Genomic DNA, 26,843 nt, shown 5'->3' on the forward strand with positions numbered 1-26,843 from the left:
TGTTGAACTCAACAATTAGCATGTGCTATACGTTAATGTGACACCATACTAACTGTTAGCACAAATGAAATCCTATGTTGTACAACTAATGCAGCTTAAATAAAAGGCCCCTTGATTTGAAATCCATAACATTTATTTATTTGTTTGAAACAATTTTATACCAGTTTACTGAACATCTAATCCAAAGTGGTGTACTACAAACTAAACAGCAGTCACAAATTGTAATCAATAAAAAATAAACTGGGTGAAAACCCATTGTTGATTCATATAATATTCACTAGCAATATTAGCATAATATTGATGACCGTGCAACATTTTCATATGGTTGCCAACGCTCCACCCGGCCAATAGTCAAAGTGATTTAAATGGTCAGAAGAGGCTCCTGGCCATTTAAATTGCTTGTCCAGGGCTAACTGGGGATATTTAGCAGCATTTAACCAGAAAGTACAGCTGAATATCCCCTCTAAATGGCCTTTGCCTAATAGGCGAGGTAAGAAGCACAGTTACCTCTAGCCCTGTCATTGGCCGTTTTCAAGTCCAGGCTAAAAACCCACCTCTTTGACACTGCTTTTGACTCCTAACCTTTATTCACTTGCCCTGTACCCCACCTCTTTAATTCCTTTACCTCTTAGTTGTTCTGTCTGTTTACCTGTCTTATTTAGATTGTAAGCTCTTTGAGTAGGGACTGTCTTTTCATGTATGATGTACAGCGCTGCATATGCCTTGTAGCGCTATAGAAGTGATAAGTAGTAGTAGTAGTAGTTAGCAGTGATATTCAGCCCACTAACTAGTTGGGTAACTACATAAACTTAGAACAGTGCCAATTAACCTCCGGGTATGGCATGTGTTCCTGTGGACCCCCTCCCCCTTCTGATCCTGAAGAAAATACAAGGAATCCCAAACCTCATGACCCCCATAGACCACTCCCAGGTCTACTTTTGATGGTCCCTGATAGTGTAGAGGAAAATGAGCAAAAGAGATGCCCACTTGCTTCTGCTTGACACAGCCTGCTTGTGAAAATGGCTGACACAGCCTCTAGCGGAAGCCTCATGGTAGAACTTCAGGTACTGTGGTGCTTGAAGTATCAAGAGGCTCTGCTAGAGGTTGCAGCATCCATGCCAATGTCCATGGCAATGTGGGTCCATGTGGTCACGGTTGTGGGAAATAGTTGAAGTAGACCCCAAGGACAAGAACGAGAGGGCTTATGGCAAGCACACACCGGGCAGGAGGTCACAAAATTGCACATATCTCTTCCAGTAAGTTTGGGAAATAAGTTCCAGAGTCTGTCATATTCATGGATGTCCAGCCAGCTTAGAGTCAAGCCCACATCTAAGAATAGCATAGGTACTACCGTCTTGCATGGAGGTATGGGTAGAAAACAGAAGCCAACATTTTGTCTGGGTCCAAGATAGGCTGTCAATCAGGTGGGCTCAAAAGATTGAGAGAGGGCATCTGCTCATAGATGCTTCTCAGCCAGGCTTAAAACCACATTGAAGTCAAAATTATAGAAGAAGCGAGACTACTGGGCCTGAATAGGATTGAGCCTTTGGGCTTACTGGAGGTACTGGAAGTTTTTGTGGTACATGGTTATAGTGAAGGGGTGTTTGGCTCCTTCCAAAAGATGACACCACCCCTCTAATGCCAACTTGATAGCTCCTGCTCTCCAACAGTGTAGTTTCTCTCAGCAGGGAGAATTTCTTGGAGAAGTATGCACATGGTGACAGCTTACCCCTAGAGCCAACTATGCATGAAAATTCATGGCATGCTGCTTAGAGCCAGAAACAAGCAGCAGGGAGTGGTGGTAGTGTATTTATTTGGCTGGTGGGGTTTGGCCTTCCTGCTAGAAAAGGTATACCTAGCAAGCTCGCATGAGGGAAGGGGGAGCAAGAGGAATGCATGCCCCCCATTCCACCCTGTGCCCCCCCCCCCCCAAAATTGTAGGGCTGGCTATGCCCGGAGAGAGAGCCTGATGTTAAACATTTTCGGGGACACTACTGGATAAACCCCTGCAAGTCTTAAAGTTGCCATCATACCTAGGAGGGGGAGTCAAAGGAATGCTAGAAGAAACTGGTACAGAAGAAGATACAGAGGGTCCTGGCACAGCTGAAGATGCTCCTCATGGCGATGTAGAATCCTGAAGGAGATTCATATGAGTAGATAGATTCTGGACAGAGAAGCTGAAGGGCCAATTGCTGAAGCTGCAGGGCCAGTTGTTGTAATAGCCACAAGGCAGGTGACTTGTCTGAGTTCATGGCCTTGCAAGCTGTCATTCCCTGAGTTTGGTGAGCCCTAGAATCATAGTTGGAGAAAGCAGCCCAACTGACAATAGGTGAATCATCTTGGCTAAGGTGGACAGGAGGCTGGATGCCAGAAACTGGGCGCTGGAAGCTGGGGCAAGAAGCTGATAGCTAAAAGTTCTTAGCTGGAAGCTAGTAGCTGGACATTGAAGCTGGAAGCTGTTGCTAGAAGCTGGAGCCTGGAGCTGGTGGCTGGAAGTTGGAGGCTGGAAGTTGAAGCCTTGAGCTGGAAGCTAGAAACTGGAAGCTGGAGCATTGAGCTGATGACTGGAGGTTTGAAGCTGGAGACTGCAACAGGTAGCAGGAGCTGGAATAGCAAGGAGACCTGTTGTAGGCAAATAATTAGTGGCAGCTGTCCCCTCATGATTGGGATAACATGGGATATAAATGTCATAAATAAATAAAGATAGATAGATAGATAGATAGATACAAAATATTTGCTGGTAGCAGCTCAGATACTAATAGCGAGCCATGTAGAGTGAAAGAAGTTGAAGGTCTACAGCTTGGTTAAATGGATTGAAAACAAACTACAAATTTATTGCTGGAATCAGAGTCAAAATCTAGTCACGAGAAGGACTGCTCAATGTGAAGGAATACGGATTCTTCTCAAATGTATTTTGTTGCTGCTTCTCTGACCAGGGTATTTTGCCGCATAGTACAAAGACACAGGCAGATTAATATATTTATTCAGTACCCTATTATGTTTTCTGAAGGTTTCACTTCTAGCATTTAACAGAGTTGTCAAGGTTAATAAAGGCTTTTAAGATTAATGGACTAAAATATGTCAATTTAACATTCATTTAACATCCTTCTACTTTTACCTTGATAATACAGTGCATATTATTATTAATTTCTTGAAGAACAGGAAATTAATATGACTTGCAATCCAAAATGCAGTGTGCAGAATAATTAATAAAGTATTCTCGTTGTAGTCGGTCAGAGAGAGAATAAATTGTGGAGGACACTGAAGCCTGATTTACTTTAATTTTCTTTTTTCACTCTGTCAATGGAAAAAACATAATAAATCAGACACTATGCAATATTCAGGAGATGAATTTAAAAATGAACTATCAATTGTCTGTTACAAAGTTATCATTTTCACTATTGCTACATGCTTTCCACCAGCAAATTTTCTCTGCTTCATCCCCCCCCCCCCCCTCACACACACGCAACATCCCACCTCCATGTTGATATCAACTTATGCATACTGTAGTAGGGGAAAATATTGTCATCATACTATTGGATAATACTATATAAGAACTGTATTGCCCTGAAACCCCCTTTGGCAAAATTTAAGCTATTTATATGTTGAATATTTTTATATTGGTATAGACATTGCAGCAGTTAGATCCCAAAGAAATGGAAAAATAATACAAACTGAAATTGATGGCTGATAAAGATAGTCACGCTCACCCAGTCTGTCTATTTTCTCTGAATATTAAAATAATACAGACCCCTCTTTCCTCTTCTGTCTCACTTGATCTCTGCTTTAATTTACACTTTTCAAACTCCATGGGATCTCTGTATCTCTTTTCTGTCCTCTTGAATTCTACTATTATCTCTCCATCTCTAATATATCCATCACTCTTTCTGTGGAAAACTACCTCCCATTCTAGTTACAGTCCTCTGGCCTCATGTATTTAATATTTGTACATTGCCCTCTCCATCTTCCATAGCCATTCATGGTAGCTTACAGCCTAATTAAAAAAAAACAAACAAACATCAAAATGCCTTAACAATAACTTAGCTACAGAAAGGGTAATGTAAAAAAAAAAAAAAAAAACAAGTCAAAACAAAACAAAAAACATCAAACAGGAACATACAAATCAACACAAGCACCAAACTTCCAACCCACCCACCCCTGACTTCCACTAAAATCAACACAGTCATAGACCACCTCACACACACACATACACAATTTCTTAATATCAGCACAACCAAGAGGCTCAGGCTTATTTCAGTCATCAATAATTTACTGTATTTAATTATTATTATAGAATTTCTTTGATTTGGCAAGGGTAATTTTCAGAGCAAGTTATGCTGATAAAAAAAGCGTTTTACACATGCCAGTTGGTTGTCTCAAAATTGCCCATCTGGTGTACAGGCAAAAGTGTGTTTTTTAGGGGACAAGTTATCAGCTTGGTCTACTGTTAAGGGGAGACATTATCAAAATTTGCTACTGTTAAGTTGTCTTATTTTACTGTTAACCCCAGCTATTAGTAACTTAGGGGGGGGGGGGGAGTTATCACATGGGCCACCATTAAGATGTATTATTTTACTGTTTATCCCAGTTATCATTAACTACGACTCTTTGTATAAAATGGAAATTGTGCTAAAACTAAGCTGCAGTAAAAGGGGGCCTGTGCTAGCATCAGTGGGTATTTTTGATGCGCGCTGAGACCCCCTTTACCGCAAAGGGTAAAAGGCTATCTTGTTTTTCTGGAATAGAAATGGCTGTGTGGTAAGTGAACCACTTGCCACATGGCCACTTCAGGGGGGGGGAGCACTTACCACCACCCATTGAGGTGGCAGTAAGTGCTCCCACGCTAACTCCATGATAGCCAGGCAGCATGTGGTGTTGGCCAGTCACCACTGGGAAGCACCAGCGCTACAAAAATAGTAATATTTTTATAGCACTGGGGATGGAAATTACCGCTGGGTTCCGGCAGTACTTCTACATTGGTGCACGACAAGTCTGTTGCCTGGCGCCATCTCTTTAGTGAAAGGGCCCCTATATCTTTTTCTGCTGGAAATTCCATGCAGCTATGGCTCAGTGTTGGCAACCTTGGATACTTACCATATCACATTCAATACTATCAAATTAGAGAACAGATTTCTCAAAAATTTTGAGAAACTTCCGTCAGTACTGGAAACTCAATCTTCAAAATGCAGAAAACGAGTTTGTCCAGGAAACACATAGAAACTCCAAACTCCCTTTTATTCAAAAAAATCCCATCTTCTACCAGAAACATTTTCTTCAAATTAAAAAAAAATATATATGAGAGTATTTCACAAATATCCTTCTCTTTTTGGAAATGAAAAAAAAAATAATAATTACATTGGTAGTTAGGAGACCAAACTCTTTCAACTTCAAACGCTACATGTTGGTAAAAGGTAAAAGTTACAGATTGAGCATGAGAATGGCAGTAATGTGAAAGTTTGGACGTTGATTCCCCTGATGCAGCTTCGGCGAAACAGGGCCTCTGTTGGTAATCTGTAATTGGCTTTTACCAGCATGTGAAGTTTGAAGTTGAAAGAGTTTGATCTCCTAACTGCCATTGCAATTGCTTTTTTCATTTACAAGAAGAGAAGGATATCTTTGGAATACTTCCATGCAGTTCTTTAAAACAAGCTAAGTACTTGTGATTTTTCTATTTATATATAAAAATATATTGTTAAAAATTTAAAGAAAATGTTTCTGGTAGAAGATAGGATTTTTTTTTTTTAATAAAAGGGAGTTTTCAGTTTTTAATGACTATTTTCATGGGCAAGCTTGTTTTCTGCATATTGAAGCCTGAGTTTCCATGACTAACTGAGGTCTTTTTGAGAAATCCCTTCTCTTACTTGATAGTATTGAATGTGATGTGGTAGTTATTTATGATATTAAACACATTCAGCCTATATGTATGTTTGAACATTGGATACTTTACAGGTTCCACATTTGCACAGTACTTTTTATGGTTTTATTTCTTACTTCAAATAAAGGGGAAACATTATGAATGTGGGCTACTGTTGGATTCTCTATATATGGCGCCTGAAAAATCTGAGCAGAAAAAAATATGCCTAAGCATATTCTATAAAATACACCTAAATCACTGTGTACTTTACAAAATAAGCCTAAATTTCCACACAGTTTATAGAATACACTGAGCGCCTAGGCGTCTGTGTGACTAAATTTAGTCACGGGCAGTTATGCCAAATAAAACTTGGTTTAAATACTGATGCCTAAATTAGGCATGGACCAGTTGTATTCTATAACAATGTACACAGATTTGCGAAATGCCAATGACCCACCCATTCCACGCCTATGACCACACTTTTCAACTGTGCATCTTAGAATGTATGCACATAACATTACAGAATATGCTTAGACAGTTGTGTGCATAAATTCTAATTAATGCCAATTAGTGTCAATAATTGCTTGTTAATTGGCAATTATCACCACTGATTAGCTTGTTAAATAATTAAGGGGTCCTTTTACTAAGGTTTGCTGAAAAATGGGCTGCGCTAGTGTAGATATGTGATTTGGGTGCGCACAGATCCATTTTTCAGCGGGCCTGTAAAAATGGCCTTTTTTGCCAAAAATGGATGTGTGGCAAAATAAAAATTGGCGCGTGTCCATTTTGGGTGTGAGACCTTAACGCCACCCATTGACTTAGCAGTAAGGTCTCATGCGGTAACCGTGCAGTAATCATCTATGCATATAGAATGATGATTACCGCCCAGTTTCCGCTGCTCGCAAGAAAATAAAAATTATTTTCCTGTGCGTGTAGTGGATGCACGCATTAAATGAAATTACTGCCCGGGCCACATGGTAGCCGTGTGGTAACTCCAAATTGATACACCTAGGACATGCATAGGTGCCTACGCGCATTAGTAAAAGGGCCCCTTTTAAGTTGCACAAACCAATCCAGAATACGACTGGATTTGCGCATGTAACTTAAGTCGTGCTACATAGAATCCAGGGGTAAGTGTGTTACTTTACTTTTAACCCGTTATTGGAAACTAAGTACTTTTGGGGATCTTGCCAGGTACTTGTGACCTGCACTGGCCACTGTTGGAAACAGGATTCTGGGCTTGATATACCATTGGTCTGTCCCAGTATGTTAGTTCTTATGTTCATATGGTTTCATTGCATAAAATGATACCTGTGGTAAAATAGGACAAATTAGTGGTAAAATAGCATAACTTAACAGTAGCCCACATTAATAATTTCTCTCCTAATGGTAACCTATGTTGAAAACTCACACATATGTCTACACATCTATTTATAGTTCCTAGTCTGAAAACTAAGGGCCCTGTTTACTAAAGTGTGCTAGCATTTTAGTGCATGTTAAAAATTAGTGCACGCTAGCCGTGTAGACACCGATCGGAATATTATGGGCATCTACGCGGTTAGCGCGTGCTAATGCTTAGTGCGCACTAAAAACACTAAAGTGCCTCTAGCGTGGCTTAGTAAACAGGTCCATAAGCCTGTTACATAAAGTGAATCTCTAGAAAGTCAGGTTGTAAAAATAAGATCTTCAGTTTCCTTGTTTGAATAATGTCTACACATACAATTATTGACCCATAGACACACATTCAGGGATTCTTCTATTTAGTTTTTTTTAGAGGGCAAGACATGAGCAGAATTATTATCCCATAATAATGTTCTTAAAAATCTGCACTAACCACTAGGTGACTTCTCCACTCCACTCCATTTCTTTGAAATTTGGCTGTCCCTGTTGGGGGGGGGGGGCAGTTGAGGACATCCAAAATGTTTGAAAGAAGGATGTCCACGCCTTTGTTATGCCTCTAGTGACACACACACCTCCCCCCCAGGGACCTGCATACTGCCCCCCCCCCCCCCCGCCACAGGGATGGCCAAATTTCAAGAGAGTGGAATGGCATGAAAGAGAGGAGTTGCCTAGTGGTTAGAGCACTGGTCTTGTAATCCAGAGGTGGCTGGTTCAAATCCCACCACTGTCACCTGTGATCCAAATAAACAAAGGGGATGTCAGAGGTATAGCAAAGGCATGGACACAACAAAATCCACATTTTGGACATCCTCAACTGCCATTGAAGAGACAGAGGCATAGCAAAGGACGTCCTTCATCCATACTCTAAAAAAAAAGACAAAAGTTTTTAAAGTTGTATTTTTCAGGGTGGGAGGTGGTTAGTGACCACTGGGGGAGTAAGGGTAGGTGATCCCCAATTCCCTCCGGTGGTCATCTGGTCAGTTCAGGAACCTTTTTGAGGCTTGGTCATAAGAAAAAATGGACCAAGTAAAGTTGGCCAAGTGCTCATCAGGGACGCCTTTCTTTTTTCCATTATCGCTTGAGGACGCCCATCGGTTAGGCACACCCCAGCCCCGCCTTCGCTACGCCTCCAACACACCCCCAGGAACTTTGGTCATCCCCGCGACAGGAAGCAGTTGGGAACGCTCAAAATCTGCTTTGAATTATGCTGATTTGGGCGACCCTGAGAGGACGCCCATCTCTCGATTTGTGTCGAAAGACGGGCGCCCTTCTTTTTCGAAAATAAGTCTGTTAGAGAACAAAATCTTTTATTCAGAATTTCTGAAAGAGGTAACACACTTTTCATCGCCATCAGGTTTGTATTCATTTCAAATAAAATTCTTCTCAATGTGATTCATTTTTTCTAAACTCCCATGGAGGGGCATAATCGAACGGCGCCGGCCATCTCCATGGTTGGCTCCGTAAATGGGCGGAGCCAACCGTATTTTCGAAAAAGATGACCGGCCATCTTTTCCTTTGATAATACGGTTGGCACCGGCTAAATCTCAACATTTAGGTCGAATGTTGAGATTGCGGGGTTTAGAGATGGCCGGGTTCAGTTTTTGGCCATAATGGAAACCGGGCCCGGCCATCTCAAATGCGGTGAAATGCAAGCCTTTTGGTCGTGGGAGGAGCCAGCATTTTTAGTGCACTGGCCCCCCTGACATGCCAGGACACCAACCGGGCACCCTAGGGGGCACTGCAGTGGACTTCAAAAATTGCTCCCAGGTGCATACTTCCCTTTCCTTGTGTGCTGAGTCCCCCAAATCCCCCCAAAACCCCCTCCCCACAACTCTACACCACTACCATAGCCCTAAGGGGTGAAGGGGGCACCTACATGTGGGTACAGTGGGTTTTTTTGGGGGGGTGGAGGTCTCAACATATACCACCACAAATGTAACAGGTAGGCGGGGGATAGGTCTGGGGCCACCTGCCTGAAGTGCACTGCACCCACTAAAAGTGCTCCAGGGACCTGCATACTGCTGTCAGGAAGCTGGGTATGACATTTCAGGCTGGCATAGAGGCTGGCAGCAAATTTTAATTTTTTTTGGGTGGGTTAGTGACTACTGGGGGAGTAAGGGGAGGTCATCCCCAGTTTCCTCCGGTGGTCATCTGGTCAATTGGGGCACTTTTTTGCCACTTGGTTCTAAAAATAAATGGACCAAGTGCAGCTGGCGAAATGCTCGTTCGAGCCAGCCATCTTTTTTCCATTATTGGGTGAAGCCGGCTCTCTCGTAGCCCCGCCCCTGCCCTGCCCCCGTCCTGCCCCATCCTGCCTTCTGTACCCTGCCTTGAAGTTTCACCGGCTCCACGATGGAAAGCAGTTGGCACTAGCCAAAATCGGCTTTCGATTATACTGATTTGTCCGGGTTCAGGAGATGGCCGGCCATCTCCCGATTTATGTTGGAGTATGGCCGGCGATCTCTTTCGAAAATAAGCTGGATAATGTCTTTAAATCAATATTTTTTTCAAAAAGATTTTTAAAGGCAATAAGGCACTTATCTTTTATAAGGTTTATAGCTCAATAAACATCTACAAAGAAAACTCTTATAAATGTTTATTGAGCTACAAATACACATTCATGGAGTGCAGGAAGGAGCGAGATTTGGGTAGTGGGCAGGTCTTCCACTATGGAGAGGGATCAGAGGTTTGAAACTAGGAGGGTTCAGGGCTGGAAGGGGAATACTAAGAGGATCAGGATGGATTGAAATCTTGGTGGGTGGGAGGGACCCCACCCCCCAGTAGGGGGGATTGGAAAAGTGGGGCAACTGAATGTGGGAGAGGGCATGGGGGTGATCAGAACAGAGGTGGGGGTTGTTGATTAGTGTAGAGGATCATAGGGATCCAGAAAAGGGTGGGCATAAGATTGGCAACCTGGAAGTTATGCAGGTGTTGCCTGGTATTCAGAACCATCACCCGCATACCTAAGTGGGCATAGTTACATGAGCAATGATACTGAATACTGGTGACATCTATATAACTGCCTGCTCCTCCCTGATTCTAACCCTGTAACATCACTCTCCTGCCCAGTTCCAATGTGGCCAGATAGTGACAACATTCAGTGGCACTGCCTGGTTAGGTGCCACTGAATATTAGTGGTCACTTAAATTGCTTTGAATGTTAAGCCCATTACATTTTTTTTTTTCTTTTTGCTGTGATTTGAAACAGTTCAATGGAAACAATCATTAGAGCTTTCAAGAGTTGAATGGACATTAGAAAATTTTAGTGTACTGTGGTGTGATATTATATTAAAAAATCACAATTCACAATTTTCTCAGCATTTTCCTTATATTTATCAAACAATATGAAAAGATTTTATGGATATGTGTTTATAGATAGCAAAGTTAGATCCCTCTGAAGTTAAATATTCTGCTTTAAACTGTGTATAGTATTGTCAATGAATGTCATTTTTGTTTCATATACATTAGTAAGTTTTCTTTTGCTTTTATTTCAGTGCATGGCATTTGGGAGGAATGGTCCCCTTGGAGTTTATGTTCTTTTACCTGTGGTAGAGGCCAAAGAACAAGGACGAGAACATGTTTACACCCACAGTATGGGGGAAGATCCTGTGATGGACCTGAAACACAACATAAACCATGCAATATTGCACTCTGCCCCGGTAAGCATATGTAGTAACTAGCAAATAGTATGAACATGGTATATGATAGAATGTGCTTTTCCAGAGCAAAAAGAAATTATAGGCTCAAGTTACTAAGGTGTCCTTTTACAAAGCAACATTAGAAAGTGGCCATAGCATGCTTTTAGGAGATCTTTTTTGTGTGCTAAGGCCACTTCTACTGCAGCCAGAAAATGGATAATTTTCTATTTTCTGAATAAATGGCCATGCACTAATGTTCACACAACAGCACAGAGAGGGTCCAACGTATAGAACAATGTCCAAATAGCAAAAAAAGCACCAAGAGCCTTCAAAATTGTGACACATGTTTTTTTAATCATATAGCTTAAACATCAGTCTTACATAAATGACCTGACATCAGGGGCGTAGCCACGGGTGGGCCTGGACGGGCCCAGGCCCACCCACTTTCCCTCCAGGCCCACCCCAACATTGTCGTACCAAGGCGGGGCGATCCGCCCCACCAGCGTCGCAGCTCCGTCGAGGAGCAGACCACCCGGAACCCAACCTTAAAAGACGAATCGGACGGTGAAGCGCCTCGCGTTAGCTGCTCTCTCTACCCTGCTCTGCGCTGCTGAAGCTGTAAAGCGATTTGCTCGTCGGCCCTTCCTTCACCGTGTCCCTCCCTCTGATGTATCTTCCTATTTCTGCGAGGGGGGGCACGGTGAAGGAAGGGCCGACGAGCAAATCGTTTACAGCTGCAGGCAGAGCAGGGCAGACAGAGCAGCAGACACGAGGTGCTTAAGATGGAGCATTAGCAGCAGTGGGGTGTCAGAGGGAGGGGAAGGGAAAGAGGTCAGATGCTGGAAGGAAAGGGGAAGATGGCAGAGGGAACAGGAGCTGGATGGGAGGGTCAGAGTGAGAAGGGGAAGGGACATGTGCTGGTTGGAAGGAGGAAGAGAGGGGCTGGATGGGATCCTGAAAGAAAGAGTCAGAAAGAAGGGGAGGAGGAAGATTTGGAAAAGACAGTTACTGAATGGAGAGTGGGAAGGGACAGGTGCTGGTTGGAAGGGAGAGAGCTACTGGACATGGAAGGGAGAGGAAGAAGGGACTGGAGGGAAGGGAGAGAGCTGCTGGGACATGGGAGGGAGAGGAGGAAGGGGCTGGAGAGCTGCTGGACAAGGGAAGAAGGGACTAGAGGGGAGAGAGCTGCTGGACATGAGAGAATAGGGAGAGAAAGAGGGGAGATGGATGAAAGGATGCAGAGAGAAAGGGGAGAAACTAGAAGGATGTGGAGAGAGGGAGGAGACTGAACAGAAAAGGGTAGAGAGATAGACACTGGATAGAAGGAGAGGGGAGATAGAGACACTAGATGGAAGGATCAGGAGAGAGGGTAGATGAGTGGAAGGATAAGGAGAGAAAGAGGGAAGACACTGGATGGAAGGGTAGGGAGAAAAAGGAGACGCTGGATGCAAAAGAAAGAGGGGAGACACTGGAAGGATGGGGAGAGAAAGAGGGGAGCTGCTGGATGGAAAGAGGGAGAGGACAGAGAAGGGAAAGACTGGAGAATAAGAGAAAGGGGCATGTGGAGATCAAGGGTGAGGAAAAGATGAAAAGCCATAGGTGACGAATGGACAGGAAACCCTGGCAAGAGAAAGACGAAGGAAAGCAGAATCTAGAGACTGGGAGCAACACAATGAGAAAAAGTAAATGGCCATACAACAAAGGTAAAGAAAATAATTTTATTTTTAATTTAGGATAAAGTAATATGGTACCTGTGTTAATAAAGGTTCAGAGACCAATACTTCCTTCCTTAGGTCAGGAGAGGATACCATAACAGCGTTATACTGACCTGAGGCAGGAGGTTTTGGCCTCTGAAAGCTCATTGAAAAGGGTGTTAGGCTATTAAATAAATTATTTTCTGAAACCTGATGCACTGAAAAGCAGCACTTTACCCCTGTGTTACAAATGCATCTGATTAGTGTGACTACATTTTGCTGGGGAAGGGGGGTAGAGAGAAAATTTTGTGCCCACCCACTTTAGGTTCAGGCCCATCCAAAACTGGCAGTCTGGCTACACCATTGCCTGACATAGGCCGTTTTTCAGGGCGCAGCACCTGCATCAGGAGTCTGTATTAAACATGGACAAACAATGCAGATTAAACATAGCAAATAACAGTGTATTCCATAAGAAATTAATGGTAAATTCCGAATGAAATAATAGTATATATAAAGAAATGAATAACATATATACAGGGTGAGCATGCATGTGTATTATTCTTTATGAAATCCATAGGTGTATCTTGTGGAAATACATCAACACTTTAGAAGGGTTAAGTGACCAAGGAAAAAAGAGTAAAAATGCATTTATCTTCCAATATTTCAATATGGTTTTATCAGTTAAGACATAGTACTGATGAATATTTCCGAACTATTTGGTGGAAGACAAATGCACCTATTTTGTAGACTGATTACTACTACTACTACTACTACTACTACTTAACATTTATAAAGCGCTACCAGGGTTACGCAGCGCTGTACAATTTAACACAGAGGACAGTCCCTGCTCGAAGGAGCTTACAATCTAAAGGACAAAAAAGTGCAGTCAATCAAATTGGGTCAGTCTAGAATTCCTGAATGGTTAGGTGCCGAAAGCAACATTGAAGAGATGGGCTTTGAGCAAGGATTTGAAGATGGGCAGGGAGGGGGCTTGGCGTATAGGCTCAGGGAGTTTATTCCAAGCATAGGGTGAGGCAAGGCAGAAAGGGCGGAGCCTGGAGTTGGCACAGAAATGCCCACACTCTACCCCCCTAAACATGCACCTCTGCCAAAAAATTTTAAAAAAATGTTTTTTAGCTTGCGGGTAGCACACATACATTTCAAACTCACCATGCCTCAACATGCCCTGCTATAAGCCCTTTTAAGCTGCGGTAAACACGTGTTAGTGCTTACTTCAGCTTAGTAAAGGGACCCCCTAAATTATTTTCCTGTAGAACTTTTGTAGGTAGTAAGGGCTCCTGTATTATCAGTGTGCCAACCAGATTCACTAACTGCAGGAATACCCACTCTCTGCCCTTGACACATCCTCCCCCCAAAATAAAAAACATATTTTGTATTTAGTTAGTGCACACAGATTGCAGTTATCGCAGGACTACTGAGCGCTTTCCAGGGTACTCCATTTTTTGTTGTGTTAGACACGTGTTAGTAAAAGGGCCCCTTAATAAATTAGGCCACTCTAAGCATGAGTGTATGTATTATTATGTATAATCTTTCCCTGGTGGCCCAGTGAGCAAACCTACTCCCACCCACCCTGGTGGACTAGTGCCCCATATTGAAGCCCCACCCAGTGTACCCTAGGATGCACCAGACAGGATAGGGCATGGCGCTGAAATTTTGAAAGTGGTGCCCAAGGAGGAAGGAGTGCCACTGGGCCACCAGGGAATGTTTTTTGCTATCGAGGTTGGGGGCCCAGATGTCCACCAGACCTCCAGACCCCTATGTCCATGGGGTGGGGGGTGGCCCACTGGGCCACCAGGGAAACTTGTCTGGGTGGGGGTGTTAGGGGGGCTGGAGGTCCACTGGACCTCCAGCCTCTAGCATGCGGGGGGGGGGGGGGTACCTCCTGCCTGGTCTGTTTGACAGGTCCAGGTTTTTTTTTTTACAGCCTAGCCCTGTCAAACAACTTATGCAGGAGGATTGTGCCTTGGGCACTTGCTCAGGCACAATCTTCCCGCTGAAGTCCACCCCCATGATCAAAACTAATAGCGTACATAAATTTGCATACTATTGGTTTTAAGGCTTCAATTCCCCGTGCTGTTCTGGCACTAATTTTTCAGTGCTGTCCGTAACAGCGCAGGAAATTTGATCATCAGCCTATAAATGATAAGATGCCCATAGAAATATAATGGGTGTCTTATCATTTAGTGCACGTTAATCATTAGCGCTTGCTAAATACATTAGTGCACCTCACTAAAAGGACCCCAAAGGAGTGAATATCTTTTCATTGATTTTTAGATTAAAGAAATGTATAGATTCAATTAGTTTACATTCAGATATCTCTTCCAAAAGCCTAACATTTAGTAGCTGTAGGATTCAATGGCCACACTAAGCTACTTTGATCTATTTCTAGCTACAAGGTGACGTTGGTTAGTAACCATCTGATCAATTTTCTGCACTCTTTTCTTTGCTTCTGTAGCACACAGTCAGGAACATTTCTCATGCAGTGAAAACATTAGCAAAGATTTTTTTTGTTGTTTTTTGGTATTTTTATTTTTGCCTTTTCTGCACATGAGAGGGCATCACTCACCCTGTCGTAAACTAAGCTGTGATATTCATCTTTGTTCAGCTGGCACTTATTACCAAGTCAAAAAAGCAGAACAACTTGTGAATGGGCATCTTGCCATGCTCACACATGGACATGTGTATAGTCTGCCAAGAAAACATCACATCGTCTGTAAGCACCAAGGCCAGCTGGTGATGGCAGGAGTCGGTCCAAACCGCTGTCCTACAGAGGTTACAGATCTATAATTAAGAGGTGGTAGCACTGCTAATCCATCCTTGCACTGAGAGTAGAATAAACAGGAAAAGTCCCTTCAGCAGCAGTTTTTTGCAATGTTTTGCATTTTTCTCATGGCCTCAGAGAAGAGTAGATATTGCCTTGATGAGTAGGAAGGGGCATTTCAGTATCTGTCTCTCTCAGATCATGTGCTTCAGGCAACCTGTCAAAACCAGTTTCTACATATAGCTGACTTCTAGTTGCCAAGCAGGTTCTGTAGTCACTTAGTGGCATGTGCACATGGAAGGGGCATGCAGCATTTTGGCTGAATAATACATATAGCAGTTTATCCAGTTAATTGATTTGCCATTAAAACCTCAGGGCATCTTGAGTGAGTACTCTGGCAAAAACAAAACAAAATAAACAAGCAAAAACACAAGAAAAGCAGAACTCTAAGCAGGCTGCCTGAAATGCCAGAATATGTGATAGAAAAGATCCTAATAACAACCATTGGAATCTTTTTTTGGCTCCACCAGCTATCTTAATAAATTCTGAGTTGTCTTTCTTTAAGAAAAAAGGTAATAAATAGAAATAAAACAAACAAACAAAAACATGATACCTTTACAATACATTTTTTGATTAGGTTTTGAAGGCAATACCTTCTTCAGATCACAAAAGGTATCATCTTATTTTTTCTTTGCTTTATTTCTATTCATTACCTTTAAAAGTGGACTAACACAGCTACCACACCGCTTTACTCATAAAAAAAATGAGACAAAAATTAAAAATACGTGGAGGGGCATAATTGAAAGTGGGTGCCCATCTCCATGGGTGCCCATCTCCATAGGTGGCCATGCGAAGGGGTGGATAACCCGTATTTTCGAAAAAAACATGGGCGCCCATCTTTTTTTTTCAATAATACGGGTTGTGCGGGACAAATGCCTAGGATTTGGGTGATTTTGAGCTGGGCGCTATCGGTTTTCAACAATAATGGAAGCTAAAGGCGCCCCGCTCAAAAACGAACAAATCCAAGGCATTGGGTCATGGGAGGGGCCAGGATTCGTAGTGCACTGGTCCCCCTCACATGCCAGGACACCAACCGGGCACCCTAGGGAGCAGTTTTACAAATTAAAAAAACACATTGAAATAGCTGCCAGGTACATAGCACCCTTTCCTTGTGTGCTGAGACCCCCAAATCCCCCCCAAAACCCACTGCCCACAAGTCTACACCATTACCATAGCCCTAAGGGGTGAAGGGGGGCACCTACATGTGGATACAGTGGGTTTGGGTTTTTTTTTGGAGGGCTCAACATTAACCACCACAAGTGTAACAGGTAGGGGGGGATGGGCCTGGGTCCACCTGCCTGAAGTCCACTGCACCCACTAACAACTGCTCCAGGGACCTGCATACTGCTGTGATGAAGCTGGGTATGACATTTGAGGCTGGCATAGAGGCTGGCAAAAAAAGTTGTTGAAGTTGTTTTTTTTTTTTGGTGGGAGGGGGTTAATGACCTCTGGGGAGTCAGGGGTGGTCATCCCTGATTCCCTCCGGTGGTCATCTGGTCATTTGGGGCACTTTTTTGGGGACTTGTTCGTGAAAAAAAGGGTCCAAAAAAGTGACCTAAATTCTCGCTAAAAACTCCCATTTTTTTTTTATTATCGGCCGAAGGCGCCCATCTCTGCTCGGCCGATAAACACGCCCCAGTCTTGCCTTCACACCACGCCTCTGACATGCCCCCGTCAACTTTGGCTGTTTCCGCGACGGAGTGCAGTTGCAGGCGCCCAAAATCGGCTTTCAATTATACCGATTTAGGCGCCTTTGCGAGATGGGCGCCCATCTCCCGATTTGGGTCGAAATATGGGCGCCCATCACTTTTGAAAATAAGCTGGATAGTGACCCTTTTACCAAAGGGCAGTAGGGCTACCGCCAGTTTGACGTACAGCAAATTGGCCCTAGTGCCGGGCTTGCCCAGGAGCTCAACAGTAGTTCTGGTTTTCCCAAGTGCCATTTGCGGCACTAGAAAATACCTTTGTAGGGTGTGCCCGGTGGTAATCTGGCAGTGCTGTGCACTGCCTGATTGCCACTGGGTTACCGCCACAGCCCTCACCGCCTCCTAATAAGAGTTGGTAAGGGCTCCAGCAGTAAATGGCTGTGCATCAATTTTTAAATTACTGCACGGCCATTTACTGCCCCTTTTGTAAAAAAGGCCTTTTTACCTATGGTAGTGAAAAGTGGCCTCAGCGTGTGGCAATCTCATGTGTTGATCCCACCGTGCGCCACCTTTTACTGCTGTTTGGTAAAAGGACCCTAGAAAATAGGATTATTATTATTAGCATTTGTATAGTGCTACCAGACGCATGCAGCACTGAACACTTGACATAAAGAGACAGTCCCTGCTCAAAAGAGCTTACAAACTAAATAATTCTATGCATGCTGTGATAGATCCTATTTGAAGCATCATACAAATTTTTCCATATGTTAGAATATTCTTTGGTGGCCTAATAAAATGTTTCCAAACTGTGAAGAATTCAGGACCAGTACATTAATTTGAATTATGTTCTAAAGGTATAAAAAATACTCACCATTTCCAACATACACTGGAAAATTAGTTTCCTGTTAGTAACATCTGCATAAAAGTATTTGGCTATTTTTAATATAAGAAAAATTTGTAAACAGAAAATGTTTTCATTGCACCTTTAAGTAAGAAAAATGAACCTTCTTTCCAGAATCAAATTTTCTTTTTAATGATAAAGTATTATAGAATGGGCCCAACTGAAACTCAGTGGAGAGGCTGCGTGTGTTTGCATGTGCATATAGGTATGTGTAACAGGATGTGGCAGAGGGGTGAGGTATAGGGGTGTATATTATGTTCATGTGAGACAGGATGTCTATGTATGGGGACAGTGTGTGTACATGGGAGGGATATGTGTGTGAGTCGGAGGGGGTGAGATGTAGGGGCATGTGCTATGAGTATGTGATCAAGCAAAAACAGAAGAAAAACTCCACTGAAGGAAAACACCAGGCATCAAACAGTAGAGGAAAAAAGCAGAACCTCTCGAAGATGGTGTCCAGAAAAGATCTTTATTAATAAAAACAATAAAAACAAAGATCTGAGGCACAGACTGAGCCAGCCTGTGCCTCAGAGTTTTGCATTTAAAGACATTGCAATAGGAGATTTTGTTTCATGACTTGTCTGTGAATATGTTTGAGATGGTAGATTCCTAGACTCCTGGTGCAGGCCGGTAGGGCCAAAACATGAGTCATGTCGGGTCCCCTTTGTTTTTATTGAAGACTGATGTTAATAAAGATCTTTTCTGGACACCATCTGCGAGAGGTTCTGCTTTTTTCTTCTACTGTTTGATGCCTATGTGTATGCGTGGCAGGTGTCTATGTACTGGGGCAGTGTGTGTCCAGGGGAAGGATATGTGTGTGAGTCAGATGGGTTAGGTGTGAGGGTGTGTGCTATGTATATGTACATAAGAACATAAGAATAGGCATACTGGGTCAGACTAATCTAGCCCAGTATCCCAGCAGTGGCCAATCCAGTTCAGAAGTACCTGGCAGAAACCCCAAAAGAAGCAACATTCTATGCTACCAATCCCAGTACAAGCAGTGGCTTCCTCCATTTCTATCTCAATAGCAGACTATTGACTTTTCCTCCAGGAACTTGTCCAAATCTTTTGTAAACCCAGACATGTTAACCCACTGTAACCACATTCCTCTAGCATTGAGTGAAAAAATATTTCCTCCTATAAACAGGGCAAGCGACACCTTGGCACTCTCTTTTCATCACACACCAAACATGCCATATATCAACACTTGACACATTATCCGAGAAGAAGAGTGGAATTTATTATAGCTGCAGCATTCTACTACATACAATTGTACAGACATTTACAATATTGTGCATTTACATTCATGCATGCAGTTCACAATATCAAGCAATTAAATACATATTTTGGGCAGGGTGTCTAGCCTTTTGAGTCACATAACTCCAACTACTTCTGCTTTACTCATGGAGCACATTTCCTGCTTTGTCTGTGGCATATATCATAGAAATGCCAAGGCGCTACCATCACATCCTTGATAAGGGGTTGCCATACAAGCACATTCCCTTTCTTAACTGTTGACTATCTTTTATAATGCCTTCAGCCTCCCCATTCCATCCAAATCTGAGGTAGGCGCCGCCAACTTTCTGTTACCCTGGCCCTGGTCCCCCTCACATACAAGAGGGGGATTGCCCCTGGTTTTTGACATCATCTATGCCACTGCTAGCATGTGAGAAAAACTTCAAATTTGACCACTGTTGAAGATTGGTTTGGTCTGAAACATACTGCTGTGTGCCCTATTAGGCTAGGACCCACCGCCACAGATCAAGACAGCAACACCTCAATTGTTGTGGCCTCCCCATCTCCCCTACTCCTAGCTGAGGCCATTCCTTAACACGGTCACTCATCTGGAGCAGACAACTATAGCTTGTTTACAGGTCAGCTTTCCTATACTATTTGTTTTCAATGTAATAAATCTGACTCACTCCTGCGTTACCAAACATCACCAAAGAGACATCCTTAGAAATGCTTGAACACTCCCCCCTATATCTGTAACTCGATATATATCCCAGCCTGAATATAAAATCATTGCTTGGTGATGACAGAAGTCAATATGTTGAGACTTTAGAAGTGCTTGAACACTCCTTCCTATGGCTGCAACTGGTTATACATCCCAGCTGCAGTGATGTCACTATGTTGAAACCATTGACGCAAGGAAAAAATATATCTGTATATATTTATGCAGCACCTTGCCCAGGATTGGACCAACGTAACTGGAGTTTAAAATTGGAGGAGTGCACTTTGGTAATCTGTAAACTCATAGTTTGGTGTCATTTCATACAGACCTTAGAATTGCTCAGCTATGATCCACTGCCATGGCTGTTCTGCAGTGAACCCCAGAGTGGATTCTTGGGCTTCATCATAACCTATGGCTACCTCCTTTGGGTCCATGGGGAGGGTAGCGTTGTGCCTGAATCCAAATCCACCAAACTATTCGTATCCAGCTCCTATTTATTCTTGGTCTATTTGTTGATTCCTTTTCTTGCCTGCATCTTAATCCATTGCTTTCTGCAAGCCCTGCCCCCTCCTACACCTTATTAATTGAAGGCCTGATTCTGACTGTGGTCTAGCCCACATTCTAAGAATGCTCACTGGTTCATCCTCCAGTGGTTTCAGGTAAGAAAAGAAATTAGAGAATAATGACAGACAGACATTATACCGCCAGTCCAGCCTTGCCATCTACACCAACTATTAAGTCCTTTATATCAACATCCAGGTGAGCTTCATAATACTAACCGTTTGAATGTAATAAAACTTTTGATTTCCTCTTGCAGCAGCAAGAAGTCATCCTTAGAAATGACTTGAACACCTTCTCCTGTGGTAATAACCCTGGTTATATGCACCCCCCCCCCCCCAATTTGACCCTTTTTTTAGCTGTAGAGCCTTTTAATTTTGTTTGAACAAATCAGTGAGCCAAAGACAGTATATTGAAGAATATATTTGTATAATGAAGGATATATTTGTATGTATTTATACTGCACCCTACCCAGAAAGATCACAAATTATGCAGAATATCAAAATGTAATGAACTTGGACGGTTGGAATACGAAGTATTGCTAAGGTGTTGACACATTTTCTGGAATTATTTCACACTGGTTCCATAAGAATTCAGTAAAGGAGAAATAAACAGTATTGATCTGCAGCCACATCTATCTTGCAAATGAACGAAAAGTGGGACACAAGTGTAATACCCCAGGGAATGGGTATTACTAAAGTTACAGATTTTTCCAGAGCCCTGGGGGGATGGAGGTCCCTGATAGAGGGCTGGAGTGGTAGGATATCCCTGGGTGGGAAAAAGCCCAGTCCATGGGAAGAGGTTTTGAAATGGAATGCAGGAGAAAAGAGTTGCCCTTGTAGAGAATGACAAGATGGGAGGAATGACAAAGGGGATAAAAGTTGAAATTATGCCCATAGAGGGGTCATCTTTGGTTACCTGATGGCCCCCTGCCAAGAGACCAGTTGGAGAAAAGGGGAATCCGAGGTGAGAAGTGTGATCACTGGCTGTAAAGGAGAGTTGAGGCTCTTGAATGTGGCAACCGGGAGATTGTGTATGTGTTGCGGGTGGGCAGAGGGGAGACATAGCCAGGGAGCAGGGGATTGAAGCCAAGGAGAGCTTGGTCCCAAAACCATGGTGGATCCAGATAAGGGTCACTGCTGGCAGAGGGTCAGACCAGAGAAGGGTCTGTACCCACAGAGTTTTGAGTTTGTACAGAAAAGGAGGAGAAGCTGCCAGGGGGAAGAACATTGTCCAAGGGATAGGCATGAACAGGAGAACTGTAAATATGTACATATTCGCTATTGTGAACTTGCCTTTGTAAATAAACCTAAGGAGAGAAGTGGTAAAAAAGTTCTCCTGAGGACCAACAGAAGAATTGGAACAGAGTTTGTGTTCACCTGGAGTTGGATTACAAAAGACTGTTTAATGTTGCTGCTGTTGCAAAGTTGGAAAATAAAAGTTTGAGTTCTTGCATAGACTTTGGATTACAGTGTGTCTTTGGGGACCAAGATGTGAGAATGAACTGATCCCCAAGAATGTGAGTGTCTCCAAAACACCAAGATCTCTATTCTGAACCACTGATCCATTCCCAAGCTTGACTGCATGTGGGTTGGAACTGATGAATGAGGGGAGAGTGACCCTGAATGTAACCGATGTGCTTTGTGGCCCAGGGCCAGAGCCAGCACACAGGTGAGATCTGGGTTACACAAGCAAAGCTAGGACTCCAAATATCATCTGGGTTCAGCAGAACAATCATACCAGAGGATTGGTGACATACCTGACCATGGCGCTTCTCCCACTCCTCTGAGCAACACCCTTCTAGAAGAACTGTACCCAAAAATTCTGTATATTGCCATGCTACCATTTGAGTGCATCCTAAGGGGTGTAAGGCTACTAAAGCCCTTTGTCAACCTTGTGATTATGCTTGTTGGTTTAAAGCATAGGAAGACCTTGTTTATACTTAGTCTGTTTAGAAGTAAATGCAAATAGGTAGACCTCCGATATATCCTATTGTACTACAATCTATCCAGCATATTGCTCCAGCGAGCCAGTAACGAACCCAACATAATAGAAGTGCTAGTGAGTTCATCACACACTTATTAGTTTGATGATACATAGGACTTGGCTACTATTTGCAAAGTGCATGTGAGGACCTAACAGCATTGATGTTACAGCTAGTATATGCAACATATGTAGTTTCAAAGTGAAGATGACACTGTGGCGACCAGATGCTGTGATAACCTGACAAAAAGGCAAAGAACAAGGAAAATTGTTGTTGTTTTAGCCGGTGGGGGCTAAAATGTGCCCCCTCAACTCGGGCTCTGGACCCCCCCCCTCCCGCCGAAGTCTGGCTACACCCCTGATTTCCACTATATCTTTTTTTACATTCGGTGACCAGAATTGCATGCAATACTCGAGGTGAGCTCACGCCATGGAGAGATACAGAGACATTATAATATTCTTTGTCTTATTTTCCATCCCTGTACTAATAATTCCTAGCATCCGGTTGCTTTTTTGGCCACTGCTGCACACTGGGCAGAAGATTTCAGCATACAGGTCATTCTATGCAAAATGCTCTTTACAGGATACTAGCTTAACGCACATCATTTTGGTGCCTATTTTGGGCGCCATTCACAGAATCTAGCCCTATGTGTTTCTGTATGAGAATTAGTGTTTTTAGAGGAGAGCGTGTGCCTGTATTGTACTGTACAGGGTGAGGCAAATAAAAAAAAAGAAACCCCTAGACTTTTTTGCTGTTTCTCAGCGATCGCTTGGAATTTCAATGTGAAATTTTACTGCTTTATTTCTTTTTGCCATCTACATTTATATGCCAAGTAGAATGAGATTATTTTTAAACATAGCAAAGTTACAGACTTTTTAACATGACCACCCAGCGATTGCTGCTTTTTCATAGATGTTTGCACTGGAAAACTACCATTATCTGAAAACAAAAAAAAAATATGGGGTACCAGATTACTGTTAATGATGTCACAGTGACGTTGACTTTTGTCTAGGGAAGCAAAGTTGGAGGCCTATCACAAGCTCCAACCAAAGCCACAAGCAATCGGCATAAGTACATACCTGTAAGTACATAAGTAATGCCACACTGGGAAAAGACCAATGGTCCATCGAGCCCAGCATCCTGTCCACGACAGCGGCCAATCCAGGCCAAGGGCACCTGGCAAGCTTCCCAAACGCACAAACACTCCACACATGTTATTCCTGGAATTGTGGATTTTTCCCCCAAGTCCATTTAGTAGCGGTCTATGGACTTGTCCTTTAGGAAACCGTCTAACACCTTTTTAAACTCTGCCAAGCTAACCGCCTTCACCACGTTCTCCGGCAACAAATTCCAGAGTTTAATTACGCGTTGGGTGAAGAAATATTTTCTCCAATTTGTTTGAAATTTACTACACTGTAGTTTCATCGCATGCCCCCTAGTCCTAGAATTTTTGGAAAGCGTGAACAGACGCTTCACATCCACCTGTTCCACTCCACTCATTATTTTATATACCTCTATCATGTCTCCCCTCAGCCATCTCTTCTCCAAGCTGAAAAGCCCTAGCCTCCTTAGTCTTTCTTCATAGGGAAGAAAGACTGTCGGCTCCACTGGCTCCCTGCTCCCTCTGCCCCGGAATAGGAAGTTACCTGTTTCGGGGCAGAGAAGCAGGGAACCAGCGGAGCCGACAGGCGTGCAGCTGCTCTCTGCACCCTCCAGCAGCGTGCACCCAGGGTGGACCACCCCCACCGCCCTGCCCTTGGTACGCCACTGACTGAAAGCCTGTGTTAAAGCTGGGGGTGGACACTTTGAGCATTCATAGTGACTGTGAAAGTCTGGCATTGTTGTTATTTGTATCATTTGAATGGCATTATTTTACTATGTTTTAGCTTGAACATTTTTAAAATGCAAAAATCACTAGGTAGTGATGTTAAAATGTCAGTAACATCAACAGAAGTTAAGATAATTAAATATTGTTTAATAGTAATATCTAAGTATGATGGCTAAATAGGTATGTAAAACTTCTTGTTGAAATTCAAAGCGGTTACTGAGGAAATGGCAAAACACTTTAGGATGCTACTTTTTTTTTTGCCTCACCCTTTATATATGTGGGTGGGGTGTGTATGTTTGTATAAGAGCCAAAAGAATATATGGGGGTTTGAATGCATGGGGGGAAGGGCAGGGTCTGTGTGGGGCAGCAGTATGTATCAGCTTGCATCTAGAGGCAGGGTTATTTATGTGGCTGAGGGTGTAAGATGTGTGAGAACATATGTGTGTATGTGTGAATTCATGTGTCTGGAGGCCATTATATACATGTATGTATGGGGTGTGGATGTCTATGTGTGCCTTGGAGCAAAGGCAAAGGACGTGTGTGTGTTTGTATGTATGTGTGTGTATGTGTATATCTGGTGAATGAGGTATTCAGTTGGAGAGGAGGTGCATAGAGGGTGACAGGAGGTGTCTGGCAGGTGAGGGGAGTCTTGTGGGATGTGTGACAGCTAAGGGGTGTAGAAACTATGTGTTGGGTGAGATCGGGTTACCAGATAACGTCAGGTCATGGTGGACAGATTGAGCCAGTCCTGATCTGCTTCCATTGCTTTCAATGGAAGTAAAACCCAGACTGGCTCAATCCGCCCTCCATGACCTGGAGCCATCTGGTAACCCTATGTTCAGGTTGTGTGACAGATAAAGGGGGGGGGGGGTTATGGCATATGGTGAGTGAAGAGGCTTTAGGATGTGTTATGCCACCCATCTTCATAGAATAGACAGACCAAGGACTTCTGCTTATTATTATTAAAAAGATAGGTATAGATAGGTAATTCTCAACTCCAGCACTAGTTAGTATCTTAAAGTGTTTTTGTATATGTGCTTTTTAATAGTTGATGGACAGTGGCAAGAGTGGAGCTCGTGGGGTCAGTGCTCTGTGACCTGCTCCAATGGCACCCAGCAGAGGAGTAGGCAGTGCACTCCAGCTGCTCATGGGGGATCTGAATGCAGAGGACCTTGGGCTGAAAGCAGAGAGTGTCATAATCCAGACTGCACAGGTAGGATAGATTCTTTGTCTCTCTCTGGTGTCTTCATTACTCTCTGCACTGTCAGTCCTTATCAGTTTGTTTCCAGATCGCTATCATACCTGACTATTTCTGTACTGTTTTGCTGGTGTCTGGTTTCCTTTGTCTAGTCTGCATGCCACATTCAATATGTCTTACACTGACAAGCCACAGCAGACAAAAAATCTACAGCATAATGGGTTACAAACTTTGCTGCAATAGAAACCTCATTTTGAACTATCATCTTTCCTCCTCCTGTTCTCACCTTCTCCTCTATATATTAGATGATACGCCTACAGGGCAATTCTTTAACAGTGTACCTGAAATTAGGTGCTTGGAACGTGTAGGTGTCTGTGAAGGATTATAGGATCCTACTTTCCTTTATAGAATATTAGACTAACTGGACATAGGCACCAGAACTTATGCCAGCCATACAGCTATTGTCTAGGGCCTAAATACTGAAGATGTGCATGTAATTTATAGTATTCTATAACTTCTAAATGTAAGTGTGAGCCCCACCCCTTCTCCACCCATTTTAAGCTTCTTTGCAAATATGCACTATCCCCCAATTTCTGGCCAAATTGCGTGCACAACTTAATTAACAAGCCAATCTGCACTGATAATTGGTACTCAAGAACCAATTTGCGGCACTAATTGGCTTTAATTAGAATGTACATGCAAATCGTTCTAGGCATATTCTTAAATGTGGCATATGTAAATTCTAATGTGAGCAGTTAAAAAGTGGGCATGGCCATGGGCGTGGAATGGACGAGTCATGGGCATTTCAAAAAGTTATGTGCACTATTATTGAATTCACCTGATCTGTGCCTAAGTTAAGCATAGGTATTAAGGCCTGGTTTTAGGTGGCCTACGCAGGTGCACCTACATTTTAAGTGCAAGAGTGGCATATGCACATATTCTATAAACTACGCCTAACTTTAGGCATAGCTTATAGACTCACACTAAGCACATGGTTTGTCAGCATCAATTGTTTTAGCGCCATATATGGAATTTAGCCCTATGTAAGTTAAGAGGCATTTGCAGAATAGTGCTTAGGTAGAATTTTGGAATTTATGCGTGTGTAAACAGAGACAAAGGGGGTAAATATTCAGCCAGTGGCGGTTAGCGTTTTGCTGAATGCTGCCGGCATTTTTCCCGGGTATTCATTGTTGGTCTACGTCCTGATTTCCGCATTAAATATTCGGTTTATGTGGCACTGGTTAAAAAATAGCCGGTTGTCAATATTCAGAAATTAACCATCCATAGGTTTCCGCATAAAGATAGGACTATGCTTTATTCGGTCCCATAAATGTGATCATTTAACA

General features: G+C 43.0%; 1 protein-coding gene across 1 annotated transcript in view; it reads left to right on the plus strand.

Moving 5' to 3' along the window:
• Window positions 1-26,843, plus strand: part of ADGRB3 (adhesion G protein-coupled receptor B3) — a 1,672,438-nt gene that overhangs the window by 596,678 nt on the left and 1,048,917 nt on the right. The window contains exons 4-5 of the mRNA XM_030199002.1: window positions 10,749-10,913; window positions 25,348-25,512. Of these exons, the coding sequence (XP_030054862.1) occupies window positions 10,749-10,913; window positions 25,348-25,512 (330 nt within the window). The remainder of the gene's footprint in view (window positions 1-10,748; window positions 10,914-25,347; window positions 25,513-26,843) is intronic.

This window comes from Microcaecilia unicolor, chromosome 3, assembly GCF_901765095.1.
Source record: "Microcaecilia unicolor chromosome 3, aMicUni1.1, whole genome shotgun sequence".
Classification (NCBI taxonomy): Eukaryota; Metazoa; Chordata; class Amphibia; order Gymnophiona; family Siphonopidae; genus Microcaecilia; species Microcaecilia unicolor.